The sequence below is a fragment of the Mastigoproctus giganteus genome, chromosome 14 (assembly GCF_048544385.1).
Source record: "Mastigoproctus giganteus isolate SK-2022 chromosome 14, ASM4854438v1, whole genome shotgun sequence".
Taxonomy (NCBI): Eukaryota; Metazoa; Arthropoda; class Arachnida; order Uropygi; family Thelyphonidae; genus Mastigoproctus; species Mastigoproctus giganteus.
In genome coordinates this window covers 10600539-10625523 of record NC_143588.1, presented here as the reverse complement: position 1 = coordinate 10625523, position 24985 = coordinate 10600539, and the positions used below count along the sequence as shown (strand labels likewise).

Here is a 24985-nt window from a genome sequence, read left to right as displayed (position 1 = left end):
CGAAGGGGTCCTCTTACCAAGAAAGGCTTAACTTAAAGTCAGATCACCTTTCTTAACAAGAAAGGTGATCTGACTGAGGTGTATAAGGCCTTGAATGGGTTGAGCACCCTGAATTCTGATGGGATTCTTCAGTATGCTCAAATTACGAATCTGAGGGGGCATAAATTCAAACTGAGTAAAGACGGTTGTAGCATAGATGTGCAGAAATTTGCCTTTAGCCAGTGGGTGGTTAATTGCTGAAACAAAATTCCATCTGTCATTGTGGAAGTTAGCTTAAATAAATTCAAAGAATTGGACAAACGTTTAGAGGGAATGGACGTGTGAAATTGCGTTTTTGGCTGATGCTACATAAGCTCATATGCTTGCTTTCTTGCATCACATACCTTTATTACTATTACTATTGACAGTGTAGCCTCAATGGCACACAGTCAAATTTTGTGTAGCAGTCTTTTATATGCAACAGCTTTAAAATCTTTTCTAAAATCTAAGTTTATAATGACAAAATTATTTTTTGGATCCAGTTCCTTTGTTACTGCATCACAATATCCATTCAGATTTTCAGAAAAGATCACCTTTTAGCAAATTCTGCAGTATAACTGTGTTTCTGTTAAGATGGTCATACATTACTTCTTTAACCAGCAACTCCCTTTTTTCCCTGGAAAAGAAGTTTGCAATTACAGACTTCTTTTCTGGAATTACTCATAAATAACAAGTCAATCAAGTACTCATATAAAACAAGTCTATAATTACTTATGTCACCCTTTGATTCCCCTTTATGAATTGGGAATAGATTCTAATGTCTCCAGTCCACAGCAACCTCTAAGGATGAATTCATAATTATAGCAAAAGATTTGCTTACCAACTTTGCTGAATTGCTTAAAAATTAGATAGATCCCATCTACCACAGTCCCTTTATGTTTAGCTTCAACGATTTCTCCTCGATTTTTCTTTTAGTTAACACAAAATTATTCAGCACCCTGACAGAACTGACATACTTCTGGCATTGTTGTTGTTGTTGTTGTTTGGTTTTTAGGAGCATTAGCAACTAAGGCCATATTGCTCTGGGGGATATGCGGTGGTCATTCCCTGACCTTCCGCATCCTCCGTATTTAGTGGTCATGGGCTTGAACCCCCGGTCTAATCAAGAAGCATGTGCTACGGACTGCTGCTCCTGCCCACCTGGCTACGGAGGTGCCAAACTTCTGGCATCTCCATTCCTAAAACATACATCAAGCAAAATACCTATTCACTTTCTCATGAACCTGAACAGGATCATCAACAGTTAACCCATTCAAATCTAGTGGACCAATGTGATTCACCCCTTTCTACTCATGTTTACATAAGTAAAAATGTCTTTTCTGCTTTCCTTTGCATGCTTTGCCAAAGATTTTACATATTCTGACTTAGCTTGCCTACCCAGGATCCTGAGCTGTATATCACCACTCTTCTCTTTCTTGGTGATTCCCTTCTATCTCTCTCTCTCTCTCTCTCTCTCTCTCTCTCTCTCTCTCTCTCTCTCTCTCTCTCTCTCTCAGGGTAACTTGGAAAGTTTTTTTGGCTGCTGCAGCATAAGCCTCAGGCTTACTTGCACCATATGGCTAATAATTTTTTTGACTTGATTGCAAATTAGTAGACATCTGCATCAACTGATACTTTATACGCATTCCATTGATATTTCTTCCCTGTGACAAGCCTCATCAATTCATCTGATATCCATTTAGTCTAAGCATTTAACAATTTAACAATGTCTCTTAGTTGAAAGAACGCCTATAAAAAGGCTAGCAGCTTCTATGATTACATTCCTGAATTCTTCCATTTATCATCCAATAAATCCATGAAAGTCTTTCTACTATGTGAGTGACATTGGATAGGGTCCACTCAATATCTGGAAAGTTAAAGCTCTCATAAGACATTCTGATCCACTCCGTATGTTTATAGTTTTTCATTGTACTAATCACAATCATTAAGCCTATAACACACTCCTGCTCTAATTTTTATTTTTCCCAGGGCTTATGAAACAACAAATTGACTCAACATTGCACTGGCCACCCATGTCCACTGGATGCATTACCTTTGATTATGTGCTTCTTAACTAAGAACATAGCTGCCTCCCCACCCTTCCCTATCTGCACACAATGTATCCTCCATATTAAAATTCTGAATCCCTTATATCCGAGTGACATGTCACTGATAATCCTGCAATGTCTGTATTTGATGACTTTACCAGTAATTCCTCAAATTTATTTATTATGATCCTGGCATTAGTGTACATGCAAGTATACATGTACTCTTAGCACCGCTAACACTGCCCATGCATTTGATTGTTCCATGACAGCCTCCATCAGGTCTTCAAATCCTTAACACCTTGCTTTCCAGGCTGCTGCATACTCCAATACAAGAAGTGCAAGAATTACTTTCACATCTGTTTACAGGTGCTGTTAATTTACTTGTCTACGTACCTTTCCAAGACTAACAGTTTTTGGACCCATCTAACACCACCTCGACAGCATCAGCAAATATTCTTGTGCCCTTCTATTTAAGTGCATCCTATCTTTGTAGAAAGTCTCTCCTGTTAATTAGAATGGAATATGATATGAAAAATTATACCCGATGAGTCTTGCACAGTCTCTCCAGTGCCAAAGTGATTGCAAAGGCTCTCATCATGTATACCTTTGTTGTGTCTCGGCATAAATGCAGACACTTTCAATTCCAATCCTAACTGTTCACTTTTGACCAATATTTCTCTATATTTTTTTTAAATCCTCAGATCTCCTACTCTTAATATCACTTGTATCAATGTATGCAATAATATCATCTTTTATGCCCTTAAAAGACAAAACCTACTCTGTGTCATTAACTTTAGTCCCAGGCAGGCATATTCTAGTCCTATTTCACCTGTCCTTTTTTGCACGTTTCCCATTTCCCAAACAATTGAGTCATCAACTATAGCAACTTCTTGTGTGAGAGGATGTCACTGTGTTGTCTGATGCTGAGGCAGGGGATCAACCATTTCAGTGGGCAGCTGAGCACTCAATGTGTCCCTCTCTTTTAATACTTCGAGGGCATCGATTGTATTCTTCAACTTTTTTTTTTTTATGAAAACCCCAAACATGAGAGGTATAAGAACCTATCGTACTTAGTATCATGCTTAGGTTGGAGGTTGAGAAGACGAAAGATGTTTGTTGACATTGTACTTGAACATCTGTAGACTGTAATTTTCAAGAAATACGTGTGAAGGGAAGTTGTTCCAGAAAATGGCAGTTGAATGAATAAATGAGGAAGGTGAAAAGTTGGTTCGGTGCGTTTGTAGTTGGACAGTAAATGGATGTTGGCAGCACGTGTTCGGACTGCTTTGAAAGAGAGAGAGAGAGAGAGCGGGAATTATAGAAGCCAAATCAGAAGAACAGTGGCCATGGAAGTATCTGTAGAAAAGGCATGCAGCAGAAACAGTACGTCTATGAGACAGAGTGGAGAGACTCTGTTAGAGATGAGTCATTAATTAACCTAACTGCCCTCTTCTGAATGGAATCTAGAAACCTGAGAGAAGTTTTGGGTATACTACCTCAGATGTGGGAACAATACTCCATGGTAGAGCAGAGTTGCGATTTGTACAGAGTGAACAGCTGTTTGGAAGAAAGTTAACGCTGAGAGTGAAAGAGAAAACCAAGTTTTTTAGATGCAGAGGAAGCAATATTTGTAATGTGCTTGTGCCAAGAGAGAGAGAGAGATTAGAAGTCAGGGTAATCCCCAAAAGAGATATATCATTTTGCCTAGAAATCAGAGTATCACCAAAGATAAGCATAGCAGCAGAAGAATCCTTTTTGCGAGATATAAGACAAGACTGAGTTTTAGAAGGATTGAAATCAACTAAGTTGTCTTTGCCCCAATGGAGATCGGCATTTAAGGAATTGGTAGCGGATATTCGAGAAGTTAAAGTTGATTGAGCAGGGCAAAATTTTTCAAAATGGAAAGTGGAATGCAATGTGCTGTCGTTGGCAAAACTATGGATAGGATTTCCGGTCAATGCAAGAAGGTCATTAATATACAAGAGGAAAAGAGTGGGGGAAAAGAACTGAACCTTGGGGGACACCAGCATTAGTGGAGAAGTTAGAAGAGAGAGAGCCATCTACCCTCACTCTCAGTGAGCGATCAGAGAAAAAACTGGATAACCAATTACTAAAAACAGTTGGCAAACTATAAGATGGAAGCTTGTTTAGAAGACATATATGCCAAACACGATCGAAAGCCTTTGAGATGTCAAGAGCAACTGCTTGTGTTTCACCAAACTTTTCCATTCAATTTGTCCATAAATGGGTAACAAAAGCCAGAATATCAACAGTGAATCGACACTGACGGAATCCATACTGGCAATCGTTGATCAGACAAAAGGTTTCTAGGTAGTTTAAGAGTTGGCGGTTAATTGATTTCTCCATTACTTTAGAAAGAGTAGAAGTAATTGCAATGGGACAATGATTGGACGGGAGGGATTTGTCACCCTATTTAGGAACTGGCTGGATATGAGCAAATTTGCAAGAAGAAGGAAATACCTTTGAAATTAGAAAGTGAAAAAGGCAGCAAAGAACAGGAGTAAGTAGAGGAGCACAGTTTTTGAGAACAAGTGGAGAAATACCATCAGGACCTGGAGTTTTCTTAGCATCGAGATTCGTCAAAATCCTTCTGACATCCTTTTGACGGACGACCACAGGAGGCATTGAATGGAATGTGTTGAGAATGGTGGAAGATGTTTTACCAAAATCATTAATACACGAGTTGGAAGAAAAATGGGATGCTTGGCTGAATTAAAAACATTACCATCTGGTTTGGACAGAGGTGGGAGCAGAGATGGGTAAAAGTTGCGACCAATAGCTTTGGCAAGAGATCAGAATGCTCGGCTACCATTAGGGCAAGAAGCAAGTTTTCTACTCTTAGCCTGTTCAAAGTCTAGCTTGGACTGATTAATGACTGCTTTGCAATTGTTACGAGCTTTGATGTAGCCAGAAAATGAAACTGACGAATTGGAAACAAGCCAATTACGATATGCAACGTTCTTTTCTTGAACAGCCTTGGCACATTTATTGGAAAAACAAGGTTTAGATAAAGAAGGAGATTTTAAAGTGGAATGTGGAATTAAGGATTCGATTCCTACAAGAATAATTTTACTGACACGATCTGAGCAAACGTTGACATTAGAAGTTTTGAAACAGTAATCCGAACAAGGAAAAGAAGAAAAGAAATCTCGCAGGTCATCCCATTTTGCATTCTTGTAATGCCAAACAATACGAGGTTGGGAATAGCCATGAGATAAAGGCTCCATTGGAAAAGAGACAATCACCGACTAAAGAACCACTCACTTCGACGTACTTAGAAGGGTTGTTTGAGAGAAAAAGATCAAGCATGTTGGCTGTATGGTTGGGACTGTCCAGTATTCTTATAGGTAAATGAACAATGTGTGCAAGGTCATTATAGTAATTGCAAAAGCTTCAGCATCTCGACCAGCTGGGTCGGTGTGACTAGAAAACAGAAGCCAGCTGGAGTTGTGAACACTATCTAAAATTAAAATCACAAAGGAAAATTACCTCACTGTTAGGAAAGTTGGACTGGAGAAAGCCAAGTTATTATTATTATTATAATTAGCTATATGGTGCAGGGAAGCCTGAGGCTTATGCTGCACCAGCCAAAAAAAAAAAATTCCCCAGTTACCCTAAGAGAGAGAGAGAGAGAAGTAAAAGGGAATCACCAAGAAGAGAAGAATGATGATATCCAGCTCAGGACCCTGGGTGTGCAAAACCCATACTCACCAGACGTGAGCCCCTGGGGTAATTTTCAAAGAGAGAAAGTCAAAGAGCTCCAAGTGGAGTTGGGAGAACAGTAGAGACAACAGATGAATTTGACACAATGATGTAGAGAGATTTTAAGCCAGAGAAGATTTAAAAGAGGAGATTCCAAATTACCAAGTCTCTGACATGGACATATGCACAAGTACCACCTATGAGATGAAAGGAATCATACAGCGAATAATTTGGGCAACTGAGATGAGCAGTAGTTGAATCAACTGATAACTGAGATTTTGTCAGAAAATGTACATGGTGTTTGGCAGACTGCAAGTGAAAATGGACATCGTTGAGATTAGAATTGAGACCACATATATTTGTGAAATGAACTAAGAAGTGTTTGGGAGGTTTAGATCTTTTTGCAGATAAGCTTACTCTATTAGTTTGACAATTCATGGTGTTTTCAATTAGTCCTGATATAATCCCATCAGAATGCCAAATTTGTGCTTAATGTCCTCATGCTTTTTGCAGCAAACATACCAAAGGCTTCTCTATGATTGTATCATGTCCTGCACAGTGCTCTTTTTGAGCACTGTGCAGGACATGATACAATGTGCAGGACATAAATGCACAGTGCTCTTTTTGAACAGTATCATGCTGTGCAAAAAGAGGGTAAGTAACACACACACAACATAATTCTGATTCATAGGACTGCCCTTGGAAGTCTCCCCACTCCCCAACTAAAGGCTACTTTCAGCACTTTGGTTTGCTTCTCTACTCTGAGGCATGATTTTAGTCTAAAACAGAAATTGCACAAAAAATGCTTGATCACTGTAATGCTGGTGCCTACTATTGCTGCTATTTTTGCATGTGTAATATTACAGGATATACAGCACCATGAACAAAGCTGCAGCAGCACAATATCCAAATCTGCTATCAGTATTGGCCCTGTCTTTACTAAGATGTATCAATTGAAGTCAAACTTCAATTTAACTGGAAATGGTGTAGTAGTTTTGCAAGATAAACACAGAACACATAAGTTTCCTATAAAAATAGGACTGTTAAGCTGCAAGATGATGAAAAAAAAAATCTTCTGGTACCTAGCACTTCAAGTGTTTGGTAGGGAGAAAAAAGGATTCATTATCAATCCTTTTTTCAGTTCAATTCAGTGCAATGGTTAAATTATTTTAATTATTATGCATGATACACTGGAACGGTTAATTTTCAATGAAAGCTCAGTGTAGAGCTTAAAGTTTTGCTAAAATGGAACATGTTAACCTCTGTTTTGGTTGCCCATTCTGTACGTTTAATGGAAATTTATGGCAGTCTGAAATACTTATTAAAAAAAAAAAAAACTGTGATTATGGGTAGATTGGCTGTGGTGATTTTAAGGTGCTAACCATTTTTCTTGTACAACAGTCTGGTTACAAAAATCGCCTTTGCTATTTGGAGTGAATAGAGCAGAAGAGCAAAAGCTGACACTGGATTAGTGCTTCTGCTTCTACTGCTTACAAAATACAAGTGTTCACACTGGATGTGACAGATATAAGCAAGGCATAAATCAGCCACACTCATTTGGTAGCAGAGGTGCAGTAGTAAAACCAAGTGCCAGGAAAAACACTGTTCCTTTAATACTTTTCATAAAATATGAATGCATCTGAACTAACCGAGAAAAAAATAGTAAAAAGATAGTGAAAAAAAAAGAAAAATGATCAGAAAATGAAAAATAATGAAAAAGATCAGAAAATGGAATTAAAATCCTCGATTAATTTTTAACGTATTTGAACTCACAGTGAAAAGCATGCTCCAACCAATTTAAAAATACCAAAGATATTCAGATTTAATATATTAACACAACAGCCTCAATTCGTGCTAATTTTCACAAGCACACCAGTATAAATTACCATTACTACATGTTTGAAGCATAGAAAACAGAAAAATTTTCTGAAAAAATATTAATATTTTAAAAATAAATTGCTCACTACAAATATCAATTATATCAATACATCAATCATTTGTATACACTTAATATTACAGTGTATACAAATGTTAAAGCATAAATTATATTCAAAATATACTTCTATAAACAGTAGCTAGAGTGGTTGCACTGGATCTAATAGACTAGAGGAGCAAATCAAATGACAATGATAAGTAAAAACTCTAGTGACAATAGCGGTATAACTGCACATTATTTGACAATAAAAAATATGAGAAGGAACAGAGAGAATGGGAGATGGTGCTTAAGCCTTCAATGAAATAAATTCAAAATCTTTTTCTTCGGGTCTTACAAACCAACAGTGACTACTGCAAGGGAGGTTAGGCCATAGAGGGAAGCTGTGTTCAGTATAATGCTCAAAATTTCCTGTAATAGGTGATGTGCAACTCCATGCTGGTGTTTTTGGTAGATTACAAATCATAGAGTTGTTGTGAGCAACGTTTTTAGGGTCATTTATAAATCAATGCACTATGAGCAAATTTTCACAAAACATGCTTATCAGTTTCAAAAGACTATGCTGGAACATGAATATGGGAGATCATTTACTGCACAGCCACCCTGAACACTTTCTACAGAGGTGCAGCAAGTGAACAGCAGGATGAGAGGCGGTTGTTGTTACTGGGTTTCAGGCACCTCAGTGACTTGAATCCTATTGTACTAGTGTATGTGTCCACATCTAATTTGCATGTAGCGAGATCTGAAAAATCTGGAATAACAAATAGGAAAAGACTGAACTCGCTCCATGGTACACTGGCTAATTGCAGCTTTGACTGAAGAGAACTTGAGAAATTCCTCCATTATGTGAGGACCCAGACAGTGCAAATGAGTGATGAGAAAAAACACTAAATTGTTGGTGTTTGAAGAGGGATACATATGATGGACATAAGAGTTTCAAAAAAAAGTGCAAATTCATATAGAGGAAAAAAGAAAAAAAAAAAAAAAAAAAAAAACTACAAACAATACACTTACTTCTCCAGTTTCTGCTGCTTCTACTTGGATTAGTTTGTTTTTGTTTACTGGTGGGTTCTGATTAATGTTGCCATCTTTTGCAGGAGTACTGTCTCTACTGAACTTACTTCTACCATCAGATGATTTTTCATTACTATGCATATCACTATGGATACTCTCATTTGATAAATGCTGGGATAAGGATCTTAAAATTGCTCTTCTTTCAGAAGGCTGTAAATTTTCATTTTCTGCATCTGCCCTTAACAACTGACTGTAAAGAACCAAATTATAATAATAAACACATAAAATGAAAATCACAGTATATATTAATTGTTCTGCATAAAAAATTTAAATCATAAAATAAATTAACAGAATGCTGAGTTATACTGTAAAGAACCAAATTATAATAAAAACATAAAATGAAATCACAGTATATATTAATTCTGCATAAACAATTTAAATCATAAAATAAAATAACAGAATGCTGAGTTATTCTTCCAATCTTCAGTTACAAGTGTAACCATTGTGAACTTGCAAAAAGGTTGCATCGAGAAATACATGAATGTGGCATATCAATCATTTCCATCAAGTGAACACATTGGTAAAATTTATTATGGGGGCAGCTACAGTGATGACTGTACAGATTTTAGAATTCCTTCATAATTATTGTTTACTTTCAATCCTCATTAGTATTTTCATTAAAAACTACAGCCATTAAAAAAAAAATCAGATCTTCCACTAACTCCAACTACACTCATTTGCATAACTATTTTTCAAAACCCTTTTTTGTAAGTTTTTTTAAACATAAATCATGAATATAAAAAAAAATATCTTTCATAACTTTCCTCATATAGTTGAAATAACCAGATGTGATCATAAAATTCATAATTTTAAACGATTTTTAGCCATTTTCCAAAAGGTAAATGGTGACCAAAAACCAAAAATGCCCCTGCTAGCATAACTTTTTTGGTCTCGTTAGTTAAATATAAGATTAATGTGAATTACAATTTTCACATGGATATCTTTCATTTTAATTAATGAAATATACTGCTAAAAAAAAAAAAATCTTTTTCCTGTTACATTACACAAAAGGTTAAAATACTCTGCACTGATAGTGGCACCTCGTTTCAGGAAATCAACCATGATCACTCCTTCTGCATTCCAGAGGATGGATGCTATGACTTTTCAGGCTGACGTCTGCACTAAAAACTTAGTGCAGACGTCAGCCTACACTAAGAGGGAGGGAACTTTCTACTGTTTCAACTGATCTGTTGTAGGGTTGAAGTGGTGCACCAAGTTTCATCCACAGTGACATACTGCCGACAAAACTGAGCTTAATTAGTTTTAAATTTCTCTACAATCTCATTACACTACTCTTTTCTGCTTCTGATCTGCATTCATTGCATTAGGGACCCATCTTGAAGAAACCTTCTTCATTCATAGAACAATCACAATATTGTAAGCTTGTTGATGGGAGACGTTGAATGTTGTCTCAATTTGCTTAAATGTTATTCTGGAGTCTTGCATGAGCAGGTCACAAATTGAATCCACATTTGTAAGTATCCATAAGGTAAGAGGCCTCTCACTATGGGGTTCATCTTCAACCCTATCTTGTCTACACTTGAATTCTGCAAGGCAATTTTTGACAGTGGAATATGAAGGACAAGATTCCCTTTAAATGAAGGGACACAGTGTCTGCACGGTTGTTTGGTTTTTTAGGAGCATTAGCAACTAAGGCCATACTGCTCCGGGATATGCGGTGGTCATTCCCTGACCTTTCCGCATCCTCTGTATTTGGTGGTGACGGGCTCGAACCCCGGTCTAATCAAGAAGCGTGTGCTACGCACTGCTGCTCCTTCCCACGTGGCTACGGAGGCGCCTCGTCTGTCTGCACGGTGCTTGATTCTCTTAACAGCTGTCATCTTCATTCATCTTTCACACATCAATGTCCTCTGTAAAGGATAAAAATATAGTTACAAACCTGAAATTTTCTGTGAACACACAAGGAGAGTCACAACACAAGTTGGCAATACTGACTTTCATGAAAATATTCAATCTCTGTTGGGTTAAAAACTTTTCAACCTCCCCTTCTATATATGCAACGTTGTAGTTAATTAAGAAAGATTATTAACCTTTGATAACTTTCAATTAATCTGAAATGTTTATATTAGCATAAATTTAAACATTAATTAAATCAATACCTAAGATTAAAATAACAGATTAATGGTGAGCGCAATCAAATAACAGTTAATGCTATATGAAAGGAGTTTAAATTTGAAATACAGGAACAAATATTTTAAAATGTAAGGAATGTATTCATTGAGGGTTAATCCTATGCAAATCAGCATGAAAATATGTTTATGGTAAGCAAACGTTGTATGCTTTATGGTTTGGAAGAAAATTATTTTAAAGTATATTTGACTTAATTAATTGGAAATACTGGACATTAATTAGACAACAAAGAAGGAAGAAGACGAATAATAGCGCCACCTTATGAATAAATTCATTAATTGAAGATATAATAATTCTTTGTGCGAATATAATGAATAATATATATCCATTTATATACATAGACGACTACTAGAAACCAGGCGAAAAACAGTTGTAATCAGCATTCTGAACTAAGCAGGGCTCTGCTGTAGTCAACTTTCCTCTTCAAGAGCATCTCATGGGATGCATGATGACTCTTCCTATGATTAAAGCCAGCCCTTTCAAAATCGGCCATGGTCATGTGGTAGGCAATGGCATACCACGACATTATCTGATGCCACAGAGACCATAACAAAAACTGCTGTTACAGGAAGACATGCAACTAGGTGGAATCAGTAAACCTTTGGGCATGACATTTTGTTATGCTGCTAATTAGCATTAGTAGAGGCATATGATGCAAGAAAACAAGCTTGTGCAGCATCAGCCAGATAAAAAAAAAAAAAAAAAACTTCCACTTCACCCCTCGTTCGAAATACCTGTCCAGCTGAGCCTTAAATTTATTTAGGCTATCAACTTCCACAACAATGGATGGAAGTCTGTTCCACCAACCAACTACCCGCTGGCTAAAGACCAATTTCCGGACATCTATCCTACATCCGTCTTTCCTCAATTTGAATTTATGCCCTCTCAGGTGATTATTCTGAGCAAGAGGCAGAATTCCAAGAGCATTAAGCATACTCAAACCATTCAAGGCTTTATACACCTCATTAAGATCACCTCGCTGGTGCCTAGTCTCCAGACACTGTAATTTGCAAAACTTAAGCCTTTCTTCATAAGAGCAACCCTTTGTTCCATTCACTAACCTTGTTGTGCTTCTCTGTACTCGTTCCAGCAGCTCTACATCCTTCTTGAAATGAGGCCTCCAAACCTGTATACAGTACTCATTGTGTGGCCTGACCATTGCCTTATACAAGAGAATAATCACCTCCTCATCCCTGCTAGAAAAATTCCTGTATATCATTGATATACACCATGAACTACTCTTGCAGCCCATCTGCACTGCTCAGATAACTTCATATCTGCCTGCACAATTACCCCCCCCCAGGTCCTTTTCATTCTCTACCACTGTCAGTATAGTACCATAGAGTTGATACGTTGCTCTGGGGTTGCTGTTTCCCATATGTAGTACTTTACATTTGTCAATGTTAAACTTCATTTGCCACCTCTCAGCCCATCTGCTCAACCTTTCCAGATCCAGTTGCAGCAGCAGCAGCATAGCGTCAGTAGTGTCCTTAACAATCCTGCCAACTTTTGTATCGTCTCCAAACTTGGACATTAAGCTTGATATACCATTATCAATATTATTTATAAATACAGAAAACAATAATGGACCCAACACTGAACTCTGAGGGACTCCACTAATAACATTAGTCCATGATGAGTAGTGTCCATTCATTACCACTCTCTGTCTTCTCCCACTCAACCACCCCTTTATCCATAGCAGCAATTTGCCTCCAATGCCACACTGCTCCAATTTATGTAGCAGTCTTCCATGTGCAACAGTATCAAAAGCCTTTCTAAGATCCAAGTATATAATATCAAAGTTATTCCATGCATCCAGTTCTTTTGTGACTGCATCATAGTATACAATCAAATTGTTCAGGCAAGACTTCCCCTTAACAAAACCATGCTGTGTCGGAGCTATAAGTGAAGTCTTGTCTAGATGATCCTGCAGTGCTTCTTTAACCAGTGCCTCCATTAATTTTCCTGGAACAGAAGTTAAACTCACAGGTCTATAATTACTTGTGTCAGCCTTTGATCCTTCTTTGTGAATTGGGGTCACATTTGCACATCTCCAGTCTATGGGTACTTCCCCTGAGTACAAGGAAGCTCTCATAATTATGGCTAAGAGTTTGCTTACTTCCTTTGCTGCCTCCTTTAATATAACTGGATAGATCCCATCCACCCTGGGTACCTTTCTTGTGTTTATCTTCAACAATTTCTCCTCCACTTTACTCTCAGTTATTACAAGATTATCCAGCTTACTGCCAGTGTTGAATACACCTCTGGCATTCCCCTCGCTGAATAACTCCTCACGTGTGAATGTCGACGCAAAATATTCATTTAGTTTGTTAGCTACCTGAGCAGGATCATCAACATTTGAACCATCGATATCAAGTGAAGCAATCTGATTCATCCCGTTCCTTCTAGAGTTTACATAAGAAAAGAACTCTTTACTGTTTTTCTTTGCATCCTTTGCCAAAGATTTCTCGTAATCTGCCTTTGCCTGCCTAACCTCCTTTGTAACTTGGTTACAGATCAACTTATATCTATCATAGGCTTCTGTGTTACATGTTAATTTATATGTATCTCAAGCATTTTTCTTCTCTGTCATATGTCTCATTAGTTCATCTGACATCCATTTAGGCCTAAACCTTGAACAATATTTCTTAGTTGGTATGTAAAGCCTAGTAGCTTCCAAGATAAGTTCTTTGAATGCTTCCCATGTTGAATTTGCTGGTGGTAACTTCATCAGTTGGTCCCACTGTATAGAATTTAAATACTGTCTCAGACCATCGTAGTCGCCATTAGAAAGCAATAACCCTTTCCTTTACCCCGATGGTAGTTACCTCTTTGAGTAAATCTCACTTCAGCACACTGTGATCACTGCCACCTAGTGGTTCCTCTATCTGCAGATTCTTAATGCATGAAGAATCACTACTGATAATCAAATCAAGAGTATTATTCCCTCTATTTGCCTCCCGAACATGTTGATGTAGAAAACAATCATGCAATAAATCCACAAAAGCCTTGCTAGTGTGTGAGTGACCAACCCACAAATTCCAGTCACTATCTGGGAAATTAAAATTTCCCCCATTATAAGACTCTCTGATTTACTGGCCCACTATTTCCCTGTACAGTTTCTTATTATACTCATCAGAGCCATTAGGCCTATAGCACACTTCTACTCTCAATTTTGATCTCCCAGTGCTTATGTCACACCAAACTGACTCGACACTGCACTGTCCAGCAATGTTGACTGGCTTCACTTCCTTGGATTTTATGTGTTTCTTAACTAATAGCATAACCCCTCCTCCCTTCCTATCCTGTCTATCCTTTCTGTAGACTTTGTACTCCCCAAATTCCAGTTCTGCATTCCTTATATCTGTGTGACACCACGTCTCTGATATCCCAACAATATCTGCCTTGGATGCTTTGAGCAATACCTCAAATTCATCAAATTTATTTACCAAACTCCTAGCATTGGTGTACAACAAGTATACATGCACCTGTTCTTTTTCTTAGCTACCCTAACACAACCCATGTGTTTACTTGCACTGCAATGACTCCCAGCAGTCTCTGAAATATCCTGCATCTTGTTTTCCAGGCTTCTGCTTATTCCAACAGAAGCAGTGCAAGAATCACTTTCACCTCTGCCAGTGGCTACTGTTAATCTATTAGTCCTTGTATCCCCCCCAAGCTAGCAGTTTTCCAACCTACCTAACACTGCCTCGATAGCATCAGCAAATATTCTTGCACCCTTTCTATTTAAGTGTATCCTATCCCTGTAGAAGCAGTCCCTTCTGTTAACAAGTACAGACCAGGCTGAAAAAAATTCTACCCTTTGAGCCTTGCACAATCTTTCCAGGGCCAAATTGATCGACAAGGCTCTCATCTTATACTCCCTCCTATCGTGTCTGGGCAGAATTGCAGACACTTTCAAATTCAACCATAATTCACAGCTTTTTTTCAACAGTGACCCTCATATAGCACATAATCAATGCGATGCAGTTGGAGGAATTTGTTGTTGGCCACAAACGTTCCTCAGGGAACTATGTGACTGGAAGAAGAAGAAACTACATATACTTATCAAATTGCTTGTCCATTCATAACAAATGGTAAGAGTTCACCTCTTTTTGAAGAACTTCTTTTTGAAAAAAAAAGTTCTATGCTCAAATTCCTTCTCAGTGTGTGTGTGTGCCAAAAGTTTTGGAAGGTGTAAAGAAGTGGAATGTTTGTTTTCAAGACAAATAATTTATCTTACAATCAAATTCTTGCAACTTATAATATCATTAAGTATTCTTGATTATATTTCCCCATGCTATGAATAAATTAAAAGATTTATGATCAGAGCTTACCTGACTTGCTTGTCCTAAAAATAGGTGTACCAATTTTCTCAAGGGATACTAAACAGCTAGTGCCTACCTTTCCTATAGGTGAACAAGACAACTCATCTTTGTCCAATTTTCTTATCAGATTGGCAATAGGTTTCAGTGCATGATCTGTGTTATTCTTGGTTTTATAAGGCATCAACATCTATGCCATATTGCACCAGTGTATAATAGTAGAAGTAATGGAGGCATGTGATGCAAGAAAGCAAGTGTATGTGCACTCATGTAGCATGCATCAGCTCAACAAAAAAAAAAAAAAAAATTTTCACACATCCATTCCCTCTACAAGTTTGTCCAGTTCCTCCTTGAATTATTCAAGCTATCAACTTCCACAATGACAGATGGAAGTTTGTTCTGGCATTTAACCACCTACTGGCTAAAGGCAAATTTCTGCACATCTATTCTACAACTGTCTATCCTCAATTTAAATTTATGCCCCCTCAGATTCTTAATCTGAGCAAGTGGAAGAATCAAATCAGAATTCAGTGTGCTCACCCTATTCAAGGCCTTATACCTCAATCAAAACCATAAATGATGTCTGCATAAGTGTATGTAAGTGCACATAAGTGCATACACAAGAAAATTCAATATTGAAACATGCACACACAATTTTTGTTATTGAAATATTCCAAATGACTAATAGGCAAAAACCTTACTGCCTCTGGCTCAGACCTGCTAAGTACATCCCAGACAGATGAAGCCTCAGACATCATTTTGAAGATTTTCACTTGCTTCATTACAATCCCTGTAGCTACAGTGGCCACACCATGGACAAAAAGAATTTGTCACAAACTAGGGTGTAGAAACACACTGGACTGGAATTAATGATTAATTTCTTTAGTATGCTGGAATTGCAGTACTGGCACCATCCCCAAAGGAATTTGTTAATTTCCTTGATAAGTTCACCGTTTTTTTTTTTGTTTTTTTTTTTCAGCCTTAGAATATTTTTAGGTAAAGGCTGCATGCCACATTTATCAATCTGACACAGACAAGAAATAATATCCAGAAATTGATCACATATAAACATTTTAATAACAAAATGGCAATCTATAGTAAATATTAGCACTCACTTTGCATCTTGTTAATTGGAAGGAGAATAAGCTATATATAAATGATTGATATTGAGGAAGGCAAGATTTTCTTTCCTCAACATTAAAAATTGTCATAAATTGCTGAGATATTGATCTTACATGGATCGGTTGTTATCCTAAAAGATACTGCATAATCCTATGTTCAAAAGTTTGAGTAAGTTCCCTGAGTCTAATCAGAGCAGGACAGTTTTCATCTGGTTTGCTACTATAAAATGAATTCCATTCAGTATTGTACAGGTATTTCCAATTAGGATGCAAAGAAAGGCAGTAGATTTCTGTGAAATACATTAAAAGTAGTGTTTTCCTACAAAAATGTAATGGAAGTTCATGTGGTTCAATGTAAACGCTGAGAACAGAAGTTTTGAAAGCCAATAGGGAAATTCTCAGAGAATTATGGTGAATGGTGGTCAATCACTCTAAAGCACTTTTTCTTGCAGAGTCAAATACTATAAATTTGCAGTCTTAGTAAGACTTTATCAGAGTTTTGTAAAGAAGAAGTAGAGTGAATTGCTTAGCAACCCGTGACATGGAAGAAAAAAATCAGAATATATTTAATTTCCTTAAGAATACAATTTGAAGATAAGTCACAGGAGCCTGACCGTTCAGTTTACTGTCTAACATCAGATTCAGAAATTGAACAGTGTGGATAGGCAAAATTAGTATATCAGGCAGTAGCCATTGCACTACACAATGGCTGCTACCTTTGGGAAACACAATTTTTTTTTCTTAATGAAAATCCCAAGCACAAGAGGTATAGAACCAATAGTACTTAGTATGGTGCATGGGACGAAGATTGAGAAGATATTTGTTAACATTAGACTTGAATTTCAGTACGTGGTAATTTTCAGGCGATACCTATGAAGGAAGGTTGTTCCAGAAAATGGAAGTTGAATGAATAAATGAAGATGAAGAAAAGTTGGTTCTGTGAGTTTGAAGTTGGACAGTAAAAGGATGTTGACTGGTTATGGCACATGTTCGGATTGGTTTGGAAGAAAGAGTGGGATTTTTAGAAGCCAATTCAGAAGAACAGTGCTAGTGGAAGTATCTATAGAAAAGGCAAACAGCAGAAACAATGCCTATGAGACAGAGAACGAAGAGGTTTGTTATAGACACGATGACGTTGATCGCCAGTATGGCGATCAGTGTTGTCGTGAGATATTTTTGTGCTCTAAGCAAATCAAGCATTTGCCTAGAGCCTTGCTGACTACAGCTCTCAGCACTTGGGGTATAAGACGCACCTTGACTAATTATGAGGGGAAAAGAGTGTCTTATAAACCGGAAAATATGGTACTTTGGCAAAGAGGTTGATGTCAGCAATAATTCTTCTGGTATTTGGAGGGGATGTAATCACACGACCATTCAGAGTAAACCAGAATGATAAGTTAGATGGTTACGGAATGTGATACAGCAGATGAAATTTTTTTGGACTGCTTCTGTTTTGTTAAGTAAACTTTTGGTATGAGGATTCCAGGTGGGTGAGCTGAATTCAAGGATTGACAGTACTATGGTTGATGTTAGCAATATAACAGAAGAGTACTGTTATATTGCTAACATCAACCATAGTACTGTCAATCCTTATCTTATATAAAGGAAGAGCATATCTATAGTTTTTGGAAACTTGTAAGTGTTCCTTTTGATAAATTGCAGTGTTTTGAATACTTTGAATTTCAAAAACATGTGCATCAAATTCAGCACTGATAGAAAAGAGTACCCCCAAGTTATAGACTTGGTTACACCTTTTTATGACCACAGTTAGCATATTCCATATTTATTAGCTTTGAGGATGAGAAAGTGATTACTTTACACTTTGAGGGGTTAGCAGACAAGCCATTTAGTGATAGCCACAGAGAGAATTTATTGAGGGTGCACTGAAGCTGCTAAGAATTAGATATCTCCTTCACAGCAGAACAGATCTTGAGTTCATCAACACAGAGAGCAACTTGAACATTTTAGGTGTTGATGAAAGAAGAAAAGTCATTAATAAAAGCAGCGGACAAAGGGAGGAAATTTGAGTTACTCTAATTAGAGGGATAAAAGGATCCCAGTTCACTTGAATGATGATAATGCTCAGGAAATATTCCATAATATAGCTTCATGTTTAGACAGAATCTGTGAGCCAGCCATGAGAGCAATGGCTCACAGATTCTGTCTAAACATCGCCAACTTGAAGATGATTACCAAAATCTTTAGAGGTATATTTACAGAAAGGAAGTAAATTGGTGATCACAGAGTTTCCAGAGGCAGAAACAATGAAAGGCCTGAAGAATTCAACAAGATGTTTGTGTACAACTGTGTCCAAACTTAGCTAGGCTGTTTTTAAGGGATATGCTTGTGTAGTCAGATACAATGCTGTTGCTGTTTTGGGTTTTATTGGCATATCAGCAACTATGGCTATAATGTACCAAAACCAGATCATATAAAAGAGAACAGTTAATATTTCAGTGACTTAAGGAATTAGGTTGCTATGTAAAGATGTATAGTAATAAAAATATGTATAAAATATATGTAACAGCAAATTTTAAATATGTGTAAAAACATTTAAATATTTTAAATAACCAAAAACTGCTGATATAAATGACGTTCTGCCTAAAAAGTAGACACTTGGATAAAATATGTCATAGTTAAAAAGGTGTCACATTGCTCACACATACGCGAGATAGCATACCCAGGGTACTGAGCTGGATATCATCATTCTTCTCTTTCCTGGTGATTTCCTTCTACTTCTCTCTCTCTGGGTTACAGGGTAAATCAAATTTTTTTTGGCTGTTGCAGCATAAGCCTCAGGCTTCCTTGAGTCATATGGCTAATAATAATAATAATAATAGATATAACCCTGGCCACCACCTCTATATCCGATATAACAGATTGGATGGTCCAAGAAGTTTGGACCACCTCTGACCATAGAACCATAACTTTCATTTTAGGAAGATAAATAGACAATCAGTTACAGCCACCTCAAGATAAATAAAAAAATAAAAAAAACTGCAGCCATTGTCAACACACCACAGGATGGAAGCTTCCTCCACAATTCATGTTGAGGGAAATGGACCATAATCAGCCACGCTGGTCCAGTGTGGGTTGGCAGATCGACTGTAGCAGTCAGGGTCTTGAACGCCGGTCTACTCAAGGAGCGTGTGCTACTGCACTCTCACTCCTGACCACTCGGCTACGTTAACTGTACCTCAAGATATAATCAGATACAATTTAAAGAAAGTCAACTGGCAAATCTTCACAGATGAAATACAGAATCAACTACAGCAACAACAGACTCACATCCATAACTACAACTATAGCCTGGATGAACACCACACAAATATGACAACTATGCTTCAAAAAGCACATAACCTAGCAATCCCTAAAAGAAAACTGAGTAGAATGCTGTTCACTAGTGGTGCCCTGAACTTGATGTACTCCGGCGACAGGTACACCAGGCCAGAAAGCACTTTCAGAGAGCAAGGGCAAATTGGCCTCAAAATGAGGTTAATGCTCTGAGACAGGAGTGGGGAATCTGTGGCCTTTTGTCTATTTCTCTCAAATGCAAAATCTGCCTTTTATTTCATGACAACACGAAAGTCAAAATATTTTTAAGGTAAATTGTATCTATTCTCTCTTTTATATATCATTATTCTCCTTATATAATTTAGTTTACAGTTACGGCATACATTACCAAAAGAAACATAAAAAGCATAAAAATATTGGATAGAGTGATAGAGGGCAAAACAAAGTGAGAAGGTAAAATTATTTAAATCGATAACTGTGTAGTTAGCGAGAGGCCTGTCAGCGGCAACTCGGTAACCTGCAAACTAGCAACCACCCAGTGATTCACGTCACAGACCTGAGAGCTTCTTAAGAAAGAACTGTAACATGTTAAAGAAAATGTATGCATTAAATATGTATGCATTGCCTTTTCTAGTTAAGGAAAATAATAATGAATTTTATATGAAAGTAAATACAAAATAAAGCATTTATTCTAATTCACTATTCTCTACAGAATATATTTATATTGTTTCCCATATACATGATGATATGGCATCACTTCCACTTGAAACTGAATTTCAATTGGCAATTAAATTCAGCGATGACTCATCTTGCTGACTCCTATCAGTATCAGTTGACATTCCAGTCATTCTCCCTAGTGCAATCAGTTTCCAGTATTTGTTTCTTTTAAAATTGAATCTTCAATCAATCTGTGTATTTCATTTTTAATTTTTACTGGTAACCCTATTATGCCAAGAAATAAGAAAAGGGCATTAAAGGATGAAAAGAGAGTATTCAATTAAGAATGGGAATTGCAGTATTAAGCTGTTGCAGCGAAAGATAAAATGATGTGTTTGCTCTGCAACACCATATTGGCATTGGCAACAGTGAAGAAATACAATGTATATCAGCATTGTGACTCAAAAGGACAACAAATATGCTAAACTATAAGGAGAACCTCGAAAGTCTGCACTTAAGAAAATTAAAGATGGAAAGCAGCAGTAGCAACAAGTATTCAAAACTATGTCAGGACAAGGGACTGACATGACTGAAGCAATATGTAAAGTAGCATATATACGTGGAAGAAGAGGCAAGCCATTTAGTGATGTAGAAATCATAAAGAAATGCATTGTTAAAGTTGCGGGAGGTTTAGATTCAGCTAAGGTTAATAAGTACAAAGAACTACCTCGTTCAAGGAGGATCATAACTGATCGGAAACATGGATTAGTCCATAATATAACAGAACAGCTTCATCCAATACGCCAAAGCAAGACATTTATTGTTCAATTACCTTGGATGAATCCACTGATATTACTAACTCAGTGCAGATGTTATTTTTTTATTCGTGTTATAACTGTGGATTTTCATTGTCATGAGGAGTTACTCACGACAATGAAAATCCGCTTTAGGTACCCTTACAGCCAGGATACGAGGAATTGACATCTTCACCATCTTCAAAGAAAAATGCTGTGAAGCAAAACTGAATTTATGTAATTAGGTGAAGACACTGCATATTCAGAGAGAAAAAATAAAAGCAATACTGTATCGATAAACAGAGGCGGACTGGATCAAAAATTCTTACCCGGGAAAATTTATAGTGGCCTCATACTACGGTTTATGGCCAAAATCACACCGGCCTCCGGCCCACCGGGATTTCCAGGGTAAGGCTTATGGCCAGTCCGCCTCTGTCGATAGAGAAAAAAATATGAAATTGTGAAACGCTTTGAGCGAAATGAAAGACCATGTGATATTGCACGTGCTACAGACCTAAATGAGGCAACGCCGAGAATTACAAAGAATGCGGAGAAAATAAAAACAACTTTCATAGCGGGAACAACTCAAAGTGTAATTAAAATCCATTAGATTAAGACAAGAATTGGAAGAGATGGAACGGCTGTCATCTGTTTGGATAGAAAATCAACCAAAAAACAAGTTTGCTTACGATAGAAGCAAAAGCATTAGCAATATTATATTACGTAATAGTCGTAATAAATTACGTAAGCATTTTATTACAACTATTTTATTTAATATAATACATTTTTTACGAATAAAATACGTATTTTATTCATAAAAAATACTAAAAATACTTTATTATAATATAATAAATAATAAAAAATATTTACTTTTTATTATATTATAATAAAAATATATTATATTTTTTATTACGTATTTTAATCGTTATAAAATACGTAAGTATTTTATAACGATTAAAATTACCCGATTATTTATTGTGTTTGGTAATGTTTTGGTTCCAAATGTGTGTTCAATCTTGGGTGGTCGGCACCTAACCCCACTTTTCCCATAGGGCCTGTTGTTTATATTGCACGATTTTGCACTGCACAAGGGTTTCTAGGAACACAACTATCGTGCTATACGAGGACAGACTGTACTTGTTCCAGCAGCTTTACATCCTTCTTAAAATGAGGCCTCCAGACCTGGATGCAGTACTCAAGATGTGGCCTGACCATTGCTTTATACAAGGGGATAAAGACCTCTTTATCCCTGCTAGAAAAATTCCTGTATACACTGACAAGACAGTGCGAGCTACTCTTGCAGACCATCTGCACTGCTGAGAAAACTATATATCTGCCTGCACAATTAACCCAGGTCATTTTAATTCTCTACCACTATCAGTAGAGTACCACACAGTTGATACGTTTCTCTGGGGTTACTGCTTCCCATATGCAGTACTTTACATTTGTCAAGGTTAAACATCAGTTGCCACCTCTCAGCACATCTGCTCAACTTTTCTAGATTCTGTTGCAGCAGCAGTGTACTGCCATTAGTGTTGTTAACAACCCTGTCAACATTCATATCAACTGCAAACTTGGACATTAAGCCTGATATACCATCATCAATATCATTTATAAATACAGAAAACAACAATATTAGTAAAATAATAAGAGGAGTATACCTCAATATAGTGCGTGGAACCCTTCCGTATGATACCCTCTTTCTGGAGGGTATCATACGGAAGGGTTCTACGCACTATATTGAGGTATACTCCTCTTATTATTTTACTAATATTATTATCAACGTAGAACATATTGAGTAGCAAAGCTCTGATTCATACTATCTAGAAAACAACAATGGACCCAACACTAAACCATGAGGGACTCCACTAATAACATTAGTCCACGAAGAGCAGTGTCCATTGATTACAACTCTCTGTCTTCTCCCACTCAACCATCCCTTTATCCATAGTAGCAATTTGCCTCCAATGCCACACTGCTCCAATTTGTGCAGCAGTCTTCCATGTGCAACAGTATCAAAAGCCTTTCTAAGATGCAAATATATGATATCAAATTTATTCCCTGCATCCACTTGCTTTGTGACCACATCATAGCATCCAATCAAATTGGTCAGAGAGGACTTCCCCTTAACAAACCCATGCTGTGTCCTAGTTATAACTGAAGTCTTGTCTAGATGATTCAGCAGTGCTCCTTTAACTGGTGACTCCATTAATTTTCCTGAAAGAGAAGTTAAAGTAACAGGTCTGTAAATACTTGTGTCGCCCTTTGATCCTCCTTTGTGAATTGGGGTCACATTTCCCGATCTCCAGTTCATAGGTACCTCCATTCTTTGGAGTCTAAGGAAGCTCTCATAATTATAGCTAAGGGTTTGCTTACTTCTTTTCCTGCCTCCTTTAATATAACTGGATATATCCCATCCATCCCAAGTGCCTTTCTTATATTAATCTTCAACAATTTCTCCTCCACTTTTCTCTCAGTTATTACAAAATCATCTAGCTCACTGCCAGAGTTTAATTCACTTCTGGAATTCCCCTCCCTGAATAACTCCATGTGTGAACATAGATGTAAAATACTCATTTAGTTTGTTAGCTACTTGAGCAGGATCATTCAACAGTTGAACCATCGATATCAAGTGGACCAATGTGATTCATCCCCTTCCTTGTAGAGTTTACATAAGTAGATAACTCTTTGTGACATGGTTACAGGCCAGCTTATATGTGTCATAGGCTTTGGTGTCACCTGTTAATTTATATGCATCCCATGTATTTTTCTTCTCTGTTACATGTCTCATTAGTTAATCTGACATCCATTTAGGCCTTGAAAAATATTTCTTATTTGGTATGCTTCCAAGATTAATTCTTTGAATTCTTCCCATTTTAAATTTGCTGTTGGTAACATCATCAGTTGGTCTCACCACATAGAATATAAATACTGTCTCAGACCACCATAGTCACCTTTGCGAAAACAAAAACCCTTCCCTTTACCCCTGATGGTAGTTACCTCTATGAGTAAATCCCACTTCAGCACACTGTGATCACTGCCACCTAGTGGTTCTTTTATCTGCAGATTCTTAAGGCATGAAGAATCACTACTGATAATCAGATCAAGAGTATTAGTGCCTCTAGTTGCCTCCTGAACATGCTGTTGTACAAAACAATCATCCAATAAATCACAAAAGCCTTGCTAGTGTGTGAGTGACCAACCCACAAATTTCAGTCAATATCTGGGAAATTAAAATCCCCCATTATAAGACACTCTGATTTACTGGCCCACTGTATTTCTCTTTACAGTTGTTTATTATACTCATCAGATTCATTAGGCCTATAACACACTCCTACTCTTAATTTTGCTTTCCCAGTGCTTATGTCACACCAAACTGACTCGACACAACACTGTCCATTCATGTCAACTGGATGCACTTCCTTAGATTTTATGTGTTTCTTAACTAATAGCATAACCCCTCCTTCCTTCCTATCCTTCTGTACACATTGTAGTCCGCAAATTCCACTTTTGCATTTTTTATATCTGTGTGACACCATGTCTCTGATATCCCAACAGTATCTGTCTTTGATGTTTTGACCAACACCTCAAATTCATCAAATTTATTTACCAAACTCCTAGCATTGGTGTACACACAAGTATACATGCACCTGTTTGTATTCTTAGCTACCCTAACACAGCCCATGTATTTACTTGTTCCGCAACGGCTCTCAGCAGTTTTTGGAATCACCTGCACCTTGTTTTCCAGGCTGCTGCTCATTCCAATAGAAGAAGTGGAAGAATCACTTTCACCTCTGGCAGTGGCTACTGTTAATGTATTAATCTGTGTATTAATACGTTAACTAAC

General features: G+C 37.2%; 1 protein-coding gene across 3 annotated transcripts in view; it reads right to left on the bottom strand.

The window, feature by feature from the left end:
* The window catches only part of LOC150074975 (ATP-binding cassette sub-family C member 1-like), an 889139-nt gene that overhangs the window by 276468 nt on the left and 587686 nt on the right, over positions 1–24985 (bottom strand). For all 3 annotated transcript variants that reach the window (XM_090388347.1, XM_090388349.1, XM_090388348.1), the window contains one exon: positions 8737–8986. In XM_090388347.1, the coding sequence (XP_090244473.1) occupies positions 8737–8986 (250 nt within the window). The remainder of the gene's footprint in view (positions 1–8736; positions 8987–24985) is intronic.